Source organism: Polistes fuscatus, unplaced genomic scaffold (assembly GCF_010416935.1).
Source record: "Polistes fuscatus isolate 324 unplaced genomic scaffold, CU_Pfus_HIC Scaffold6, whole genome shotgun sequence".
In the NCBI taxonomy this organism is placed as follows: domain Eukaryota; kingdom Metazoa; phylum Arthropoda; class Insecta; order Hymenoptera; family Vespidae; genus Polistes; species Polistes fuscatus.
The window spans coordinates 3,108,563-3,128,057 of NW_025113140.1; the positions used below are offsets into that span (position 1 = coordinate 3,108,563).

The following is a 19,495-nucleotide window of genomic DNA, read 5'->3' on the forward strand; positions in this document are numbered from 1 at the left end:
TGCATATACATACACACACATACACACACATATATATATATATATAACTTTATTTTCTCCTCTTAAAAAGAATCTTCAGAATAGAATTTAAAATCAGGCAAAGACCTTTATTAAAATTCGAGAGTCGTATCAGCCCAAGAAGAAGAATCTTCGGATTATTCTACGAAGAGAGGATTGCGCTTCTCTCTCGGTCCAGCTCTTTCATTCGCGTTCGTCCTTTTCTCTTTCTCTCTCTCTCTCTTTCTTTTTCTCTATCTATCCTTTGGCTTCAGTATGCTCGAAGAAATCGTTATCTCGTGGTAGCTAGTGCCAACGCGATAAGCTTCTTTTTTCCTTTGCTTTGCTGCGCTTTGCTGCGAACGATGCCGCATAAATTTCTATTTCTTTGTTTTTTTTCTATTTTTTTTTTTTTCTTTCAAATTAATGACGCATCCGTATACTCTTGTCTTGTTTCAATTAATACAAGACCTCAATATCTATATATAAATATTATAAACGTATGTATACCGGATGTTTCATTTTAATCCTGAGTGATGAAATATTTCACACACACGCATAACCATATTGATTTTAAAAACAAATATTTTATATCAATGTTACTAACTTGTAATAAAATATAATGTAATATTTAACGCAGGTATATATCATAGAAAGAGAATATTAGTCATCTCATATGATATTCGTATTAATATTAAAAAATAGAAATTTGTATCATTTGTATGCATCTTTTCATTAAATTACGATTCGTAGAAGTTTAACAATGTTCACCAAAATATATAACATAGCTCAATTGCAATATATAATTGTTAATGTAATTGTTTCTGTGACTTTTCTTATTGTTACTTATTAAGGACAAACATGAGACACCCGGTATAAAAGAAAACCAAATCAAAAGGAATATATACATGTTATATAGTTTTAAACTAAAAATGGGATCACAGGAAGTAAGACGCAATAATTTTCTAGACAAGTTTCAAGTTCGTGCTTACTACCGTGGTACGCTGTTCTCTGTGATAGTAAGGTATAAAAGGGACTATAATTCAGTATTGGTAGGGTCGAAAAGGCACGAGAGTCTCAGGTGCAGGCAAGAGTTGATTCGGTAGAGACCTCGAATAGTGCATGTTGCGTCTGTTTGACGGACACGAGCCACGCCTATGGTTCGACGCAATGGCCCTATCAATTTTCGCCGCCCTTTAATTTGCCACCCTCTGCTACGGTCTCTACCTGAATCCTCTTTCTCTATCGTCTTGGTTCTTTGCTTCTTGTTCTTGACGCTCGTCGATACTTAAACCGTAACAAGACTCGATGACTATACGTTTTATATCATTTTAATATATACATATATGTATGTAAGTGTGTGAAGCTAATTATACGGAACATAATTAGTAACATTTTGGTTTAGAATTTCAATAAAATAAATCTATGATCAGAATTTTTCTATAAAGATTTGATTCCCGATAAAATGTATATTATCTTGCGCGTGTAATCGTTTTATTATTATTATTATTATTATGAATTTATTTAACGATGGAAAAATAATGTTAGAGGGGATCTTAACTGTTTGAATGGAAAAAAATAAAGGGAAATATTTAACGCTAGAAACTAATCGAACCGAAAACAAGTGGACGCAACGACGCATATAAAAGCGTGTAATAACGAGCTTTTATTAAAGGAACGAGGTAGAGGATTCGTAGGGCCGCACAGAAGACGTCCGGCTTATGGTGCACGTTACGATGGTTCATGCTAATGATATGACTCAATTAACAGCTTCGAAAAGTTCAACGAAGGAAAAAAGAAAAGGCACCGTGAAATTCGGCCCAGATTACGACTCGATAATTTCGTCTTTAATGATCTTTCAAGCCGGACGACTAAACACGCCCTTTCTTGGTCGCCAATTTTTTTTATTATCTTACTTTCTTTCTTTTCTATATATATATTCAGATTTCTTACGTTTTCTTTTTTTATCTTTTTTTGTTCTTTCCATATCTCTCTCTCTCTCTCTCTCTCTCACTTTTATGCAAATTTATTGAAATATTTTTCGCATAAACATTTCCAAGAGACAAAGCAGTTTGTTAAGCTGATTAATATGGACGAATATATAATTATTCTTTTTGAAAGATTTATTGATTAAATTATGGGACTTGTACAATTAGCGAACAAGTAGATACGATGCTGCTAATTGTATCTGTAATTATATACGGTGGAAAAATCAATTTTATGATTTATTTTATATAACAATTCTAATATATATATATATTATTATTTATATTATATTAACTAAATAAAAATAAATTTTAACAATTTTTTGACTTAGTAAACTGTCATAATTATAATAGCACAATTATACATAGCCAATCAATGGAGTAATAATCAACTTATATTTTTAGACACGAAGAGTCGTCACTTTCGTTATACCGTCACGTACACCGGTTAATAAGAAGAACGTTAATGATATATTATTTTTGGTATTGACCGTTGTACGTACCTACTCGTAATACGATTCGTAAAAAACATTACTTATTTCGTCGATGACGTGTATTGACGATCAAGTTGAAGTGTCCTTTGATCGAAAGTGGCGGCGGGCGTGCATATCGTAATCGTCAAAGTCAATTACGCTATCTAAATTATATAGTCCTTTTGTGGTCACGATGAACGTACACGCGTCAGGAGTCGGCAGCACGCATCGCAGTCCGGATTTGGTGCATATGCGTATTGTATATCTATATATATATATATATGTATACGTATATGTAGTTACGTAGGACATGCACATGGTCGACCAGCTCGACAAGCGCGTTAATAATGCAGCCTTGTCATTTTGCGTGAGAACGATCACGCAAATTGCTTGGACTCGCGGATTTTCGAGTCATTATTATCTATGTATTTATCGATAAAAATGCACATTTATTTATTTATCTCTGCTTATTGACAGAAATTCGAATAGCGTTTCTACCATATATATATATATATATATTAATATAATTCGATTGAATATATATTTACAATATGTAGATATAATATGTCACACGTTTGATTTATAATTACTATTCCCAGATTTAAATATCTCCGATTGTTAAATATCCGTAATAGAAAGAGTTCGATATATATATATATTTTGTTTTAAAAGGAATGAACTTTTTATTTGAGAATTTTTCATCGATCAAAATTTTTACATGCGATTTAGTACAACCGACAAGAAAAATATAAGCGCACAGTTTAGTTGTAGTCATAGTACGAAGAAAAAGAAATACCTACCTACGAGCGGTCACCTCTCTTTTTATCTCTCCCTCTCTCTCTCTGGCGCAAATAGTTGGACTTAACGATCAGTAATCGGTTTCTCGCGGCACGGTCGTTAGGACTCGCACGGGCTCTAGGACGTCCAGGTAAAAAGTTTAATGACTAGAAAAAGAAAAGGATTGGCATTAACGATCGGCGCTTTGCCCTTGCCATAGTCGTCGTCTTTTTCCGTACCGGCCGAAAGGCGTTCGTCGAAGGTCGTCCACACGCGAAACACCACACGCGTTAAAAGTAAAAAAGAGAGAGAGAGACTGAAAGAGTGGGGGAAAAAAAAAATTATTTACGTGCGATGTCAAAGAATATCATGAGTCAACATTTAAGAATGACGTTTCGTTATTCGATACATCTCGCGAGAATAAACGGAAGTGATCAAATGTATAATTAATATATAAAAAGTCAGATCGGATTCCTGACACGGACACATCGGATTTACTAAAACGCGCATAAGACGACGTTTCGTTTCATAAACCTGACCGAAAGAGAACTTCGGATTTTTGTCTCTCTCTCTCTCCATTAATTAACCCATTAATTTTGTATCCTACCTTTTATATCCCGATATAAGAAAATTCTCTCATTTATTATACTTACCATATTTATTTTGCAGGATACGTCGTCGTCGTCGTCCGAGGTAGTCTCCTCCTCGTAATCGTCGTTGTCTTTTGATCAAGGAAATGAGGTCGAGGTAATGAAGAGAAATGAATTTGATTATTAAGATATTATACAGTTCAATATATATGCTTATATTGACTGCATGTCTAAGTACATTGATAAGGAATTCGAATTCCAGAGATATTTAGCAATTATAGACGTAAGTTTACGTGGTGAGATGATGGTGTCTCTACAAGTGTAATTTTCACGATCTCGCACGCTTTCATACTATTTCCCTATCTCGCATTCCTCTCTTACATTCCATCCCATCCATCTAACTCTTTCTCTCGTTCTCTCGCAAGTATCTTACTAATAATAATACACGCATATACATCTAGATAACATCAAAATAAATCTATATCTCGACAATAGCAATAGTTCTGATCGGGATTATGTACACACGATGTCTCGGTTTTTAAACGCATTTAACGTATCCGTTCACTCGTTTACACACTCGTTCACTCCTTTCTCTCTCTCTCTCTCTCTCTCTCTCTTTTTTATCTATCTTTTTATTTCTCTCACAAATGCACGCTCGCATACGCTTTTAACATACGCTCGATTCATCGCACTACTTCTCTCATCGTTCATTTACATACATACAATTAATTATTAAACGACATAACGCGCGTATCTACGATACATCTATCGTTCATTACGCATTATCATCATTATCATCATTATCATTATCATCATCATTATCATCATTATCATTTCATCGAACAAGGTCTTTGCACAAAAAAAGAATCGTTTCTTTTTTTTTTTTTCTTTTCTTTTCCTTTTTTTTTTTGTCTTTTTTTGTTTTTCGTCAAATATTTTGTATTTTTATTATTCACTTGGAGAAAAAATTCGGAGCTTCGTCATCGGACGTCGGATAATTTTCTTCTATCTCTCTCTCTCTCTTTTTTTTCTTTTTTTTTCTTATTTCTTTTATTTTTTTGTTACGATCGTTAAATTTTTTTCGCCTCGTTTACTACTTTGGCATTCTGAATCGCATGAAACTGCTTCGAAGAAGAAAAAGAAGAAGAAGAAGAAGAAGAAGAAGTAGATAAAGAACTTCGAGTTTGACGTCAGACGTCAGGCGTTATTGCACGTAAGTATACTTACTTACGTACTTACACGTCGTTTTTTTACACGATCTGGAATCAACGAGTCGTGAGAAAAATGTCGACGAATACGCGCATTATTTTTCTCCGAGAAAAAATCCATTGCGCTAAGGAAAAACCATTTCGCGTGGGGTTTCCTTGACTAGGGGGGATGTTGTTTCGAATCGAAGCTGTTTCACTCGAATCACCATCGATAAAACGTTAAAGTATGTATATATATATGTATGTATAATTTATATACAAGTAAGATCGACGCAATCGATTGGCAAAAGGTATTCTCGATTTACCAAGGCCTCCACATGCTCTCTTCATCCTTGACGGCCTGTTGACCGAGCTGCGATGGCGATGGCATTCCAACAGCTATTTCACTACCCGCATGACTAGAGGGTCTCTCCTCGTGAACGATCGAACCGTCAGCCGTCGTTCGCGATGGTTGTATCTGCTGTTGTTGCTGTTGTTGCTGTTGCTGTTGCTGCTGCTGTTGTTGCTGTTGTTGATGATCGATACTCGGTATACCGTGAATAGAGTTTCTCGAGCCCGTCTTTAATTTCTTCGAATTGGTAGTAAAGTCCAGAGGTTGTTCGGGTTGTTCCTGCATTCGAGGACTCTTGCTAGGTTTAACACCTGCCGCAGCCTCCTGCCATTCTTGCATCTCTTCGTGAGGTCTTTTAGCCAACTTGTCCGTTGCTTTGAGCAAGGACATGTTTGTAGCTGCCCAGATTGCAGTTGGTGGGTTCGGTCCGATACTGATGCCGTTCGCTGCCGCTGCCGCAGCCAGTTGGACGTAGTGACTAGGTAGAAGGAAGACCACCTGGCCGTCGGGTAGTCTCGAAGGTATCACCTGTACGACCGACAGCATATTCGGATTTTGCTGCGATGTCGAGGCTTGATCGACCGGTATACCGGAAGGGTGATGCGGATCCAGACCAGCTGGATTGACTTGACTGAACGCCGAGGTTGGTCTGCTACTGTTGTTGTTTTCGTCACCGGCCGTCGTGCTACTGTCAGGCCTAGCCGTCTCCATCTCTGGTATCTCTGACTTTATCAAACCAGCTGGATTCAAGGCCGTACTGCAATGAGGCGTCGGTGGCACGTGGTGATCCAAAGGACCTGGACTCGTAGCTCCGGTCACACGATCCGTCACGCTGCCAGGACTGCTACCCAATCCACTGTCAGGTCTCGATCCAAGATCTAGATCAAGCTCGGACACGCAACTGTCCAGATGACGAAGTAACCTCTGCTTCACTGCTGGGTCCATCGGTGTCGTATTGCCCGTAATGATGTCTGGAGCATCGAGATATCGACTCACCTGAAACATGATCAATACGGAACGTGTAGGACGATGGAACGAATGGATTACAATGTACTTTAAAATAACTCATCTCATTACATTAATCATGGTATCGTTTGAATTACTTTCTTGAAAAGAAGAATTAACGCTACATCAAAAACGCACGCTTTAATGCGAATTCCGCGCTGGCTTCCTCGCTATATTATTGCTGGCAGTTATAGCATAATTGAATATTTCGCCGACTGCTCTTTAATCCCTGATTCGTGCGCGCGTACTAACAGTTGTGGGCCGCGACCAGCCAGCGAGATTAGTCGTTACTCGATATTTTCGCGGCCGCTTGTAATTTATCTAATAGTCGTAACGATATCACACAAAAGCCGTGATAAAAATTCTTGCGTTAATTTCGAGACTATGAAATTTATTTTCAACTAAATCTTTAATATTCCCCCTACAATCGTATCTAATTATTTCAATATATTTTCCTTTTATTAACGAGTATTCTTCATAGACGATATTTAAAACATCTAACTAATTTGAATGTGTGCTACAAGTGAGAATTTTTGTTCCTTTTTGAGTTAATACAAAATAGGTTACATCGTAACTGTATAAACATCACGGCAACGAGATCGATTCCCATAATCAGAACACGACGCTTAAAATTGGCGATCCGGTTCCAACTTTAACCCACGCGCGATATATGTGTATTAAAACGTAGGGTGTTCGTGCGCTCTCGCGTGCTAGTGTGCGAGTGTGTCTGTCTGTCTGTGTGTGTGTGTGTGTGGGTGCGTGCTGGGGCCGCGAGTTTTGCTGACGGTTAAAATATCGACTCACGCGCGCACGGCACGTCTGACTAAACTTCTACAGGCTCGTTTCGAGACACTGCTTGGCTTTCTACGATCCCGAGCTTTTATGGTTCGCTAGTTCAAAATAAAGCAATAACCGAATCCGGTGTTAAAGGAGTTTGCGCGTTCTGGAGTGCTTCTTGAGCTACGTTCATTCCAATATGGTTGGTTAAGAAAAAAAAATGCAAAATTTCACGCTAAGCATCATGCTTTGTTAATAAATTTATCATCAAAATGATCAGATAAATCATTTCAATGCAATGTCTCATTTCCTTTTTTTTATATATATAATTTATTTATATTTCTATCGTAAAAGATCTATGTGTATATCTTATATATTTTTCAAAAAACAATTCGATGATTATTATTATTATTATTAACAAAATAATGAGATATATAAAAATTGTTAAAAGCAAGGTATTAGTTCAATTAAATTTCTGTTAAAAATTGAATTTAACTAAGAAACGTGGATCCTTTGTTGCAGAAATACGGTACGCGATTGGAGAAGAGAGAAACGAAAAGGAATCGGAGTGGAACGGAAATGGACCAACGGACAAAAGCGTACGGCGTCATATCTCATCGCTACACAGTTCGCTTTACGAGCCCGTAAAGTTTGCTCGAAGGAGAGCTCTTCGTGGGCTCTGTACCTTCTTCTTCTCGAGCACGCTGAGACGTGACTTTGCTTAGAAGTTTGCCCCTTCGTCGTTGTAGTCGTCGTAGTCGTCGTCATCGTGGCGTCGTTCCGTCGTCCATCTTTCACCTTTCTCTTTCTTTCTTTCTTTCTTTCTTTCCCTCCTCCATTTCTTCATTTTCAAAAATTCTCCTCAACGAATCATAGAAAACTTTCGTCTACTTGAATCATCGGTAAAAAAATCGACAATTTTTTGTTTTATAATTTTCAATATGATAATGCAACTTTTGGAATATATATAGAAATAATTATCGGTAAATGGCGTATCGATTTAAATTAATTTCGATCGTAATAATTCACGTTTGATTAATTAAATCTACTGAAATTTAGTATTGTTCGATCGCATAGTTTCTCGAAGATTTTAGACTAATTTAAAGTTGGAAAAAGTCAAACGATATTTTGATAGTTCTATTGTAATAAATATAAAATCGTAATCTTCTATATTTTTTATACGTGCAAAATGTTAGAAACTTATTACCACCATTAGAAAGTTAAGTTACCTGAGTAAAAATGGTATTTCGTATATAATACGTACGCTACAAATGTGTACACCTGTTTTTATAGAAAAACATACGATCTTCTTTATATCGTATCTTTTTTGTTGCATCGCTAGTATTACTACTCGTTCGTGCATAAACGTGAAAACAAATATAGAAGAATCATTAGTACAGCGATCAAGAGCAACATATTTTCTCGATTTAACGACGTTTACAACAAGCGACGACGATGACTTGTCGACACAGTAGAAATCAACCGTTAAGGTGAATGTGAACGATAACAAGAAAATATTTCATAAAAATGCTTTACTATTTAGAATATTTACTATAAGAGTACTATAAAAGTAATACTTTTATTGTCACATTTTATTGAAACGTTCAAAATATTTACTATAAATTAAATTAAACAATAATTAATGTCGTTTTTAATTTTTATACGTTTGTTTATAATTATTGTTATGTTATAATTGAAACAACACAACTAAAAAATTTGATAAACTGATATATATCATTCTATATTATTTTAAAGATAAACTATTGTCAAGAAAATATTGTAGGAGAATTTTTTCTTTTTTTTGGCGGGGGAGAAGGGGGAGGGGGAAAATCTTATACAATTTATAGGAGTATAAAATTGAAATTATAAGTTATCGGAATATAAATTGAGCATGATAAAACGTACATGATAATCCTGCGAGTATCAACAAAGGATGCTTTCTTTTTTCTTTTCTTGTTGTGACTTAACCCTATCGCTTCATCGTGCTTGTAAAATATAATGCGTGTTTCCATGAACGAAATGCATCGTTGACAACTCCGACGCTGATGTACGGCGTACTTATGATGCTCGGATACGTTCTTCGTACCTGAGCGTCAATTTTCCGATGGCTTATACGTACTCCCGCTCTTTGTACTTGAGCGTCCATTTTATCGTGGGTGTATTTAAAATATATACATGCACCGTTCAAAGCGAAAAGGTTAAGTATTCCCATAAAAATTGTCATTTAGAGATATTTATTGTATTTTATAATCGATTAGCAAGCAAAATATTTCAAATATATTGACCGGAAAAAAACAAAACGAACAATATTACTTAAAGCATTTAACACGTAGGTAAATTATCGTTCGCGTATAATGATAGGTGATTATTAAAGTGATATTTGTAACTTTAAGTATTTACCGTTACATAAAACGTTTACACTTTAGATACAAAAAGAAAATGCATTTTTACACTTTTAAAAGATTAATGGTAATATACCTCAAATTTAAAATCGAACTAAATTATACGAATTAGAGCTATAAAAATTGGTTTTTCCTTTTTTTTTTTGTAAATTTATAAAAAAATAAGAATAATTCTAGACGAAACTATTGCAATGACCTATACAATTATAGAAAGAAATTATAAAAAAATACGACAATGCTGAAGTTAGAATGGTAAAAAAAAAGAAAAAAAGAAAAGAAAAAAGAAATTAAAAAGAAAGGAAGGAAGGAAGGGTAAAATTTTCACGCGATCGATCGCTATCCGTCCATCCGTCCGTCCGTCCGTAGGTTTGAACGTACGTACGATACACGAACGGTGCACGTTCGTATCGTTGCAGAAACGTTCCGTTCGCACGTTTATTTTCTTCCACTCGCGATTTACGGCCGTAACCAACGCGTCGGTGCTTCTTAATCGCGACGCAACGTCAGCCTCGCTCGTAGTTTCGCGATAACATACGCCGCCTGTAATCTCGCTTACGTGCGAGAAGTGGTGTGGTGACGACGATGTGTGTGTGTATGTGATGTGGTGTGGGGGGCGGAGGGGGAGGGTAGGGGGGAGAGGAGGCTTTGGTGTTGACGATATTAGTGTGTTAGTGTTAGTGGTGGCTGGTTGTGTGGTGGTGGTGGTGATGGTGGGTTGGTAGTTGGTGGTGGCAGCAACCGAAAGGAGCAGCAATACGATCGTCCTCCATCTTTCTCTTTCTCGTTACGAATATATATATATTTGCAGTGTACGTAGTAGTTACACGGTACGGGGAACGAGAAAATCGCACTGCACACACGCGTTCGCCGTGTCGTTCTAGTTTACAAAAAAAAAATGAAAAAGAAAAAAAAAACCCACGAGACATCTTTTATAACCCTTTTTTTTGTTTATTCCTTATTTTTTTTTGAACACATCTACACGCGTTAAGATTATTCGATTTTTTGATCGAAGAAAATCTAACGAACAATCGAAATGATTTTTATTAAGAAAAATTGTGTGATATCAATTATATTGTATTATTTTATTTCGTTTTGTTTATTCGAGATGATTTTTCGAATTTCATACTACTCTTGCGATTTTATTTTTTTTTTTTGTATTCTCTTTATTATAAAGTACTTCTTTTTTATTAATGTTGAAACGGTTACGAAGCCTTTCTCAACGTCTCTCTCTCTCGTGCGTTATGCGTTATGTAAAGCATCATTAGTCGAGTTCGCGTTCGCGAACATAGTCCATCCTGTCTCGAACGATCGTGATAATCGTCGCGATTCTCTCTTTCTCTTTCTTTCTCTCTCACACACTCATATGTATTACTTCCCTCGTTTCCGCATTTTCAGTCTATCTTTTTTTTCCTGGAAAAACGTGGCCGAGTGGAAAGATACGCATGTAAGTATTATATATCTACATATGTATACATGTATGTATGTATATGTTTGTATATATGCATGTATACACGTGTGTATGTATGTATTTATTTATGCTCTCGTACAGTTAACGCTTAGCGCCTCTCTTTTCGCGGCACTTTTATCGCTGCGGGCACAGAACGCGATAACGTTTCCATACGTATACGAGACTCTTATAGGTCGTCCTGTATTTTTGTCGATCATCAAGCAAACTTTATCGGCACGACGCATCCCACGATCGTTGTCGGTCTTTGTACGAGTTTGTATATATATATATATATGTATATATGTATGTATGTATATGTTTAACAGCACGAACATTGAAGAAATCGAACAAATTTTGAATCATAATAAATAACACAACGTATCATATTTCGATATTATATTTTTATTATCGATGATTATTACTTCGAAATTTGTTTAATTAAATAATCGTTGTATTTATGAATTATATTGTTTCATTCTTTGACTTAGAACAAATTTCGTGCTTATTATAAAAAAAAAAAATTATCTGTGTATCATTTCATATCGTATATAAATCATTGTCAATAAAATAACATATAAAATACAATATAATATCGATCCCCGAGACTAATCTTTTCACGCAAGCACGATTTCTACGTAAAATCAGGCAATCTCTTGAAAAGAGATCGCATTTTTCCGAAGGCGTATCGCGTGAAAGCGGGTATTTACACACGTAGAGACAAGTATTACGTGTTTCTGTTCGTCCTACCACTTTTGGGTATATTATATGCGGTGATACACCTGACTAGCTTATCCGGTAAATTCAGTCCGACGGTGTGCTCGAGACTCAGTTCTTACGGGGTGTCTGCTTTCAACGAGTTATGCCTCTTCTAGGCTCGTGGTCGCATCGTTGCACCTACCTACCTAAGTGTACATATATACATACATATATATACATAGCCACACACGAACGTACATATATATATATATAAAATATAAGTATGATCACGTCCCTTAATGCGCTTCGAACTTGCTCGAGAGTCACGCGAGAGTTTCCAACGACAATCCGATACTTCGATCGAAGGAGAGACAGAGATGGATAGATGGAATCGGATAGTATACGTTTACGTGGATGTCTGTGTGTATGTATGTGTGAGTGTGCAGGTACAAGCATACTGGGGTGCCCTTAGATTCTTCCTAGAGAGGATTCCTCCCCCACTACTATTCCACTCAACTACTTTTCTTCTACTGCTCGGCTTTCTATCTATCTCTATCTCTCTTCTTCCTTCCTTCCTTCCTTCCTTCCTTTTTTCTTTCTCTTTTTCCTCCTCGTGCCCTCCCTCTTTTTTCTTTCTTTATTTCTCTCTTCGCTCCCTGGTTTCTCGACGTAAGACGAACCAGTTCTACCGAGTTCTCCTATTACACGCTCTCCGAACGCGTTGGAATTCTACTTCCCCTCTCGCACTTTCAAACTACCCCGTGGCGGTGCGAAACCAGCCGGGAAAAAGGATAGACCATGACGACGATGACGACAACGATGACGACGACGACGACGACGGTGGTAACTATCACGGATAAATGACTTCTATCTACGACGATCGTGTCGCCTTTCCAACGACTTTTCTATTATGCCCTGGGCAGATCGTACGATCGATCGATAGAACGAATAATAGATCCTGTAGATCCTGTTTTCTTTCCCCCTCTTTCTCCCTGCCCTTCCCTGCCTTTCCCTACCCCTTCCCTTCCCTTCTCTATCTTCAATGAGCCTCAAATTATATCGGACCGCCACGATTTCTCTTCAAAAACTCGAATCATTCAATTACATATTCACGATAATTATTAATCCAGTTAGAAATGATCTCATTTCTTTCATGTTCTACGTTAGTCAATGCGAAGTAAAGACAAGATTTAAATTAAATTTTACGTAAGCTGTGTGATATTATATCGATATTGAAGATAAAATATATATATGTGAGTGCCAATAATTATGACAGTGGACTAGGTTGAAGAATTTGAAAAATTTCTTTTACGATTTATTTTATATTACCAACTTTAAGATTACCTTTTTTCTATCGTTATGAAGTGTTCTCATCGAATGGGTCTTCTTTACTAACAATAAATTGAGAAACAATGCTGCAATAGTTGTCCATTTATAGAAAACAAAATGTATATTATAAAATAAAAATAAAAATAATTTTTAACTAACATCACTCCATTATCATAATTACCCCAGCTCACATATATAAAATAATAAAAATATAGAAATATATATGTGTAAGGGTGTAGTTAGTGTTGGTAAAGTTATATACGACGACAACACTTACCTCCCTCGAGCAATCTTGGTAGCCGGCCTTGTACCTGGACAGGCCAGGTTGTGCGAGAGATCTTTGCCTTTGGAGATGCCTCACCGTCAACTCCAAGATGTCAGCTTTCTCGAGTTTACTGTGCTTCGTATTCTCGAGCCGAGCGCTGTCAAGGATCAGCGCCTTTAGGGCTGCCAGGGATTGGTTGATCCTCGCTCGTCGTCGCTTTTCCATTAGTGGTTTGTTCGCCTGCAATCATGCGAGATACAATAACGTCTTTTTTTTATTGTTATTGTTATCATTGTTATTGTTGTTGTTGTTTTTGCGCTTTTATTTTTATTTCTATATTTTTTTCCTCGTTTCTTTCATATTTATTTATTATTATTTTTTTTTAATCGTGTCGTATCCTTTTGCTCGTTCGATTCTTTATTATTCATCATTAAATTGTGAAACTGGTTAACGAGAATCAGGACGTAGTAAATAAAAGTTGTATATCGAGAGATTAAAACGTCGAATAGTAGTAGTAGTGGTGGTAGTAATAGTAGTAGTAGTAGTAGTAGTAGTAAAGATCGGTTCCGTTTTAGCGATCCCGTTCGATGTCCAATAGGACTCGAAAGGCATACCTTTCTTTCTTTCTTTTTTTCGTTCGTTCGTTCGTTCTTTCGATCGGTCAAGAAGCACGAAGCAGCCTATTCATGGCCTAGCTTAGACGATCAGCTGTGAGAAAGGAGATGAAAAGTCGAAAGTCTTGGAGAGGAGGCGAAGTGGAAAGAAAGAAGAAGGCGGAAGAAAAGAAGGCTGGGAGATGCGACGCGGCAGTGCGTGTCAGAGCACTCTGTTCTCTCATAATACAGTGCCTTTCAAACAGCTCCGTGACGACGAAGACGAAGACGAAGAAGACGAAAACGAAGACGAAGACGAATACAACCCGTTGTGTGCTTCTGCTGCTTGCTTGCTTGCTTGCTTGCTTGCTTGCTTCTCTGCCGGTGCATCTCCTGCATTTCTTTTTCATTCCTTTTTCTTCTCTTTTCTTTTCTTTTCTTTTCGTATCTTTTCTCGTTGCTGCTCTCGTGTCTCACAATTTTTCTTTCTCTCTCTCTCTCTATCTCTCTCTCTATCTCTCGACGAGTTTTTCGTACAACATACGAGCCCGGGTCGCTGGCAGAGTGCCGACGTCGCCTACGGCGATGTCATTCCTCATCCGAAGGCAAGAGAGAAACAGAGAACGTATAGATTTGTATGTATATATACGTGTACGTGTGTGTATAAGCCTAAAGAGATAGAGAGAGAGAGGTGTAGCGAGACGATATCGTGGGAGCAGCGTGTTGTTGTAGAATACAAAAGAGAGAGATACCCAGATAGAGAGAGAAAGAGAAGGGGAATATAAAGGGTTTCCCGCTTAGCTGTTAGAGAGTAGGGATTGCAGAGAGTAGGATGCAGCAGAGCGCGAGGTGTAACGAAGGGGGCCAGGAGGGTGAAACAAGGTGAAGCGGTGTGGTGGCGCGTTTACACGGGAGCGAAGCGGCGAGTAAACAAACGAGTGAGCTGAGCTGAGCTGAGCTGAGCCGAGCCGAGCCGTTGTCATCGTCATCGTCATCCTCAGCACTAGCGTCATCATTATCTTCATCATCATCATCATCGTCGTCGTCGTCGTCGTCGTCGTTGTCGTCTACGTTACCCTTGCTGTTAGCAGCGTATGCGTGACTTCGTTCCGCGTGTGTGCTCACGCGTAAACGCGCTTCTACGGTTTACCACCACCACATATGCGTGCGTAGTATTCTCTGCGTACGTGCGCCGTGTATACACAGGGATTGGTTCGCGCGTGCCCGCGTTATTTTCTCTCTCTCTCTCTATCTATCTATTTATCTATCTATCTATCTATCTATCTATCTCTTTCTTTCCTTCTTGTTCTCTGTTTCTCTCTCTCTCTCTCTCTGTTTCCCCTTCTTTTACCGCACCCCGTCGACACTCAGCGTGCACGCGCGCGTGTCACCGTCGTTGCCACGTTCGTTTCACCGCGTCCTATTATTATTACGAGAGCCCCACGCGCACGAAGAGCCTCTCTAAAGTCCCCGAGCAACCTCCTCCTCCTCCTCCACCTCCTCCTCTCAACCTCCTTCCTTCGCCACCTCCTCTGCTCCTCTTTCCTCCCTCCTATTCGTGTACGCTACCGCACACCGTTCGTTGGTGATCGCAGCAGATAGCGAGCGCGCCCATTCCACCTTAGCGATTATCACTTCGGACGATTTCAAAGAAACAAGCGCGGATATTATTATCTTTTTATCAATTCTTTTTGTTTTTTTTTTCTCTTTTTTTTTTTTTTATCTTTCTTCCATAAATCCTTAATAATTTCATGTCAATCTTTTTTACTCGTCGTCCTGTTTTTTTTTTCTTTTTTCTCTCTCTCTCTCTCTTCCGTTCGTTATTTTATTATTAATATTTTTGAATGTTGCGTTGCTTCGTTAAACTACTTCTATTACTAATTTTCTTTTTCCTTTTTCATACAAAGCCTCGATCTTACGATCACCTACGACCTCTTTTTATAATATACTCGACAAAAAACAAAGACTGTCAAACGTGTGGTGGCAATCAATTATTTACGATCGTCGTATTAGATACATAACCCCGACGATTGTAAAACGCGACAACGTGTTTAACGCTTAATTCATCTTTTCTTCTTATTCTTATATTCAAATCTTCAATCGTAAAATGTTCGAGTGGATACATCTTATTAAATGCATACAAAAAAAAAATACTTTACAGATATTATACAATATGCAAGTTATTCGATTATTACATTAACATATTTTGTCTTATTTCATTGTTTATTTTTATAGGTATATATCGTGACACACAGTTTAAAAAAACGATTCCCTTCGTATACAATCTAAATTTTGAAGGAGATCCGTTCGTTATCGGATATAAACCAATCTCATCTCTCCGACGACAGATAATTAGAGCTTCGCTTGGTTGGATGGACCTCTTCCTGTTAAGTAGCGTCAATTAAGTTTTCAGTCGTTGCTATCGCGTTTGCTCGACGTCAAGGCGACGAGATGGATAACCACCGGAGACCAGCAATCGTCCTCGTCTCGTTCTCCTTCTCGTTGCCGTCGTTGTCGTTCTCGACCTCGTACTTACAGTTCCTCCTGTAGCTTCATCATTTTACCTTCTAGTTTCTACCTTGGATCTTCACCAACTGCCATCGCTTTCATTAGCTTAGAATCTCTCCCTCTCTCTCTCTCTCTTCCTCTCTCTCTTAGTAATTCTCTATCTTTATCTCTATCTGTATTTCGCCATGCCCCAAGAGTTTACTCATCCGTTACTTCGTTGTATCCACGGGTGATAAACCAGCGGATAGAACGAGGACAACCGGAGGAAGTTCGTCGCGCGTCGAGCTCTCGATTCGCTCAAACGGAACGTTGCTATATGCTCAAGCGAAATGAAGCACGATGAGAGAAAACTTCTCATCTGATCGTTACATCTACGCCTATCGGGTTTTCTTATTTTTTCTTTTTCTTTCCTTTTTTTTTGTTAATTTGTATATCTAATGTAGTATCAATAATTAGAAAATGATCGATAACATTTGGAAATACGTATATCTTTTGTCATCCGAGATGTGATTTGCCAGGATTTCTTAAAAATGTGACACTATGAAAAATTATATAAATATCTATTTGTTTGAGATAGATATTTGAAATAGCAACACACGTTGTAATTGGAAATTCATATCTTCGATTTTTTGTGATTTGATCTATAAATTCGTTTTTAGAAAATTATTAGAAATCGTATACACCGTTCATGATCGAAGACGTAGCGATCCTTAAATGGTAGCGTTTCTAAGTTCCAATACTAGTTGTGAGTGTACCGAGACTGTCAGTCTATATGGGTGAACGTGTGCGTGTCCTGCGGTGAGAACCAATACTTTTCTCTCTCTCTCTCTCTCTCTCTCATACTAGGTTACTCCGTCTCTCTTTTTCTTGTTACTTCAGTCGTTGCAGCCGCATGGTCACGTATCACGTCTTCATGCGTGACGCGTACGCGAATTTGTGATTTGCATCGGTAAACCGCTCACGGCGAGTCACCTCGTTCCCCGTTTCCGATCCATTCGACTTTTCGTTTCGTCGAAAGCAGGATTCGCGAAACCAACTCTAGACATATTCACGAAGAACTTTCCTCCTCCTCTTCCTCCTCTTCCTCCTCATCCTCCACCTCCTCTTCCTCCCCTTCTTCCTACTCCTCCTCTTCTTCGTACTTTCTTTTCGATCGAAAGTAAACTACCCAAAGATCATTTCGAGAATATTCTTGGGAATATCAAAGTCAGATATACATGTATATATGTTTACTTATACTATGCACCAAAAGTAATGAACTCGTCATTTAGATTAGATATATATATATATTATACAGAATATACTTTTCAATGTTTTCAATTATAGATACGAGTGTTAATTGCTCGTAAATACTTATTCGATTAACGCATATCGATTATACAAGGCTTCCGCACTTATCGTTTCTACCTCGTTCGTTACGAGAGTAACGAAACTTGCTCCTTTTTTCTCTCTCCTTTATCTTTTTATTTATTGAAAAATCAAATAACTATTCACGACGTGTAGATAAAATTGAGAGTTATAATATGATTAAATATCGAAATTTCTTCTTTCTTATATTTCTGGATTTTTCTTGACCTACTTTCCTAATAAAAAATATTATCAAATTTGTTGTGATAATAATCGAAAAAAGATTAACGGGATCTTGCTGCCCTTTTCCATATTACTATTACAATTAGTATAAAATATTTAATTAATCAAGAATTGATTTTTCTTTCTTTTGTCATTTTTTCGATACTGTGTTTCAGATTCGAAAGAAGATGTATAATTATTATGATCGTCATCATTATGAAAGAAACTCAAGTGCAACATACTGCTGTTGGCGTTCCCTTCGTCCTCGATATTGGTGCGGTCACTTGACAAAGAGCGAAGAACGCGGGACACGTTAGAACGGATGAAGGGAAGGAGGGTTGAAAGAGGCACGTGCTTAGCGCCGGATCGTATCACGCCTGAGCTTCGTGGATGGGGATTAGAGGTACACGCAAAAGGGTCGAACGATGGAGGGTGCCAACGATATTTTCTACCGTGACAGAACAAACGGTCTCTCTCTCTCTCTTCTTTCTTTCTCTTTCTTTCACATATATATATATACCCGTATATATATATGCGTGTGTATATATATATATCTTTTTTTCTTTTATGGGTAACAATAAGCCAACAAAAATACGTTCATTTTAACGTTAAACATTTGTTTAACAATTTTATCTATCAGCAAAGAGGACAATTTCACAAATTTTGAATAAATTTTTATATGCATGGTTATAATTTTCAACGCGATAGTATTCGAAAATTTCATTTTATGATCACCATAATCAGGAAAAATGTGATAATATAATAAAAATAGTATTAAATAATAATAATAATAATGAAAGATACTTACTCGACGTCCGTCCGAGTGTTTCGGGCTCGGGCTAAGGCTAGGGCTGGGACTGGGTGCCGGACTAGGACCCTGATGTACGGCTTGTTGGTGTTGAGATTGTTGATGATGTTGCCTGTGGCTATTACCGACTGATTTCTTCTCCTGGTGCCTCAGCGAGTGGAGACGCGCGGTCATTTTAGCAGGCCGGCACGGCCCTCAAAAAAGACGTTCGCAGCACCCTACGTTCTTGTCTCAAAGTGGCCGAGGCACTCGGCATTTCGCGTATCACAATGTCCGAATGCGAACGAGATATCGTACGTTTGAAAACTACTTTTTTCCGTCAATCTCTAAGACAATGAGTTCGTTACGTGAAATCTTTTTCAAAATAATTGTATAACTTTTTGGTAGTAACAATTATTTATTTTTTTTTTTCTTCCTATTTCACTTTCTTACTTTCTTTACACGAAGAAATAGTTTCTTTCAAAATTAACTGTCCACACAATTGTTATTATTATTATTATTATTTTATTTTATTTTATTTTGTTATTTCTCAACGATCACAAAAGTTCCACGAGAAAAATCTTTCAAAGTCGTCACAAGATAATGGTGGATTTAACAAAGTCTCCGCATGGGAAAATAAATTTTCTCCGGATTGTGTGTGTTGTGTGTGTGTTCGATACCCGATTGATGTGTGTGGAAGCAAACAACACACCGGCGCAAATACAAACGGCCACGTGGTTGAGCGCGCGTCGCCGA

The 19,495-nt window shown here is 37.6% G+C and overlaps 1 protein-coding gene across 2 annotated transcripts; it reads right to left on the bottom strand.

Moving 5' to 3' along the window:
- Positions 1-4,016: 4,016 nt before the first annotated feature.
- LOC122523682 (protein hairy-like) lies at positions 4,017-19,187 on the bottom strand. Of its 2 annotated transcripts, XM_043645598.1 has the most exons (3): positions 18,761-19,187; positions 13,295-13,522; positions 4,017-6,357 (listed from the first exon to the last, which is right to left on the bottom strand). In XM_043645598.1, the coding sequence occupies exons 1-3, from the start codon at positions 18,932-18,934 to the stop codon at positions 5,332-5,334; spliced, it is 1,428 nt and encodes a 475-aa protein (XP_043501533.1). In that variant the 5' UTR covers positions 18,935-19,187; the 3' UTR covers positions 4,017-5,331. The 2 variants fall into 2 exon arrangements, with proteins under 2 accessions (XP_043501533.1, XP_043501534.1); XM_043645599.1 differs by lacking the exon at positions 13,295-13,522.
- Positions 19,188-19,495: the final 308 nt, after the last annotated feature.

What these genes read in the sequence shown, in the direction of transcription:
- LOC122523682 (XM_043645598.1), bottom strand. Translation starts at nt 18,934, where the DNA reads ATGACCGCGCGTCTCCACTCGCTGAGGCACCAGGAGAAGAAATCAGTC. An exon ending in AACACTCGGACGGACGTCGA is followed by an intron (nt 13,523 to 18,760) that starts GTAAGTATCTTT and finishes GCATGATTGCAG; the next exon opens with GCGAACAAACCACTAATGGA. An exon ending in ACCAAGATTGCTCGAGGGAG is followed by an intron (nt 6,358 to 13,294) that starts GTAAGTGTTGTC and finishes ATCATGTTTCAG; the next exon opens with GTGAGTCGATATCTCGATGC.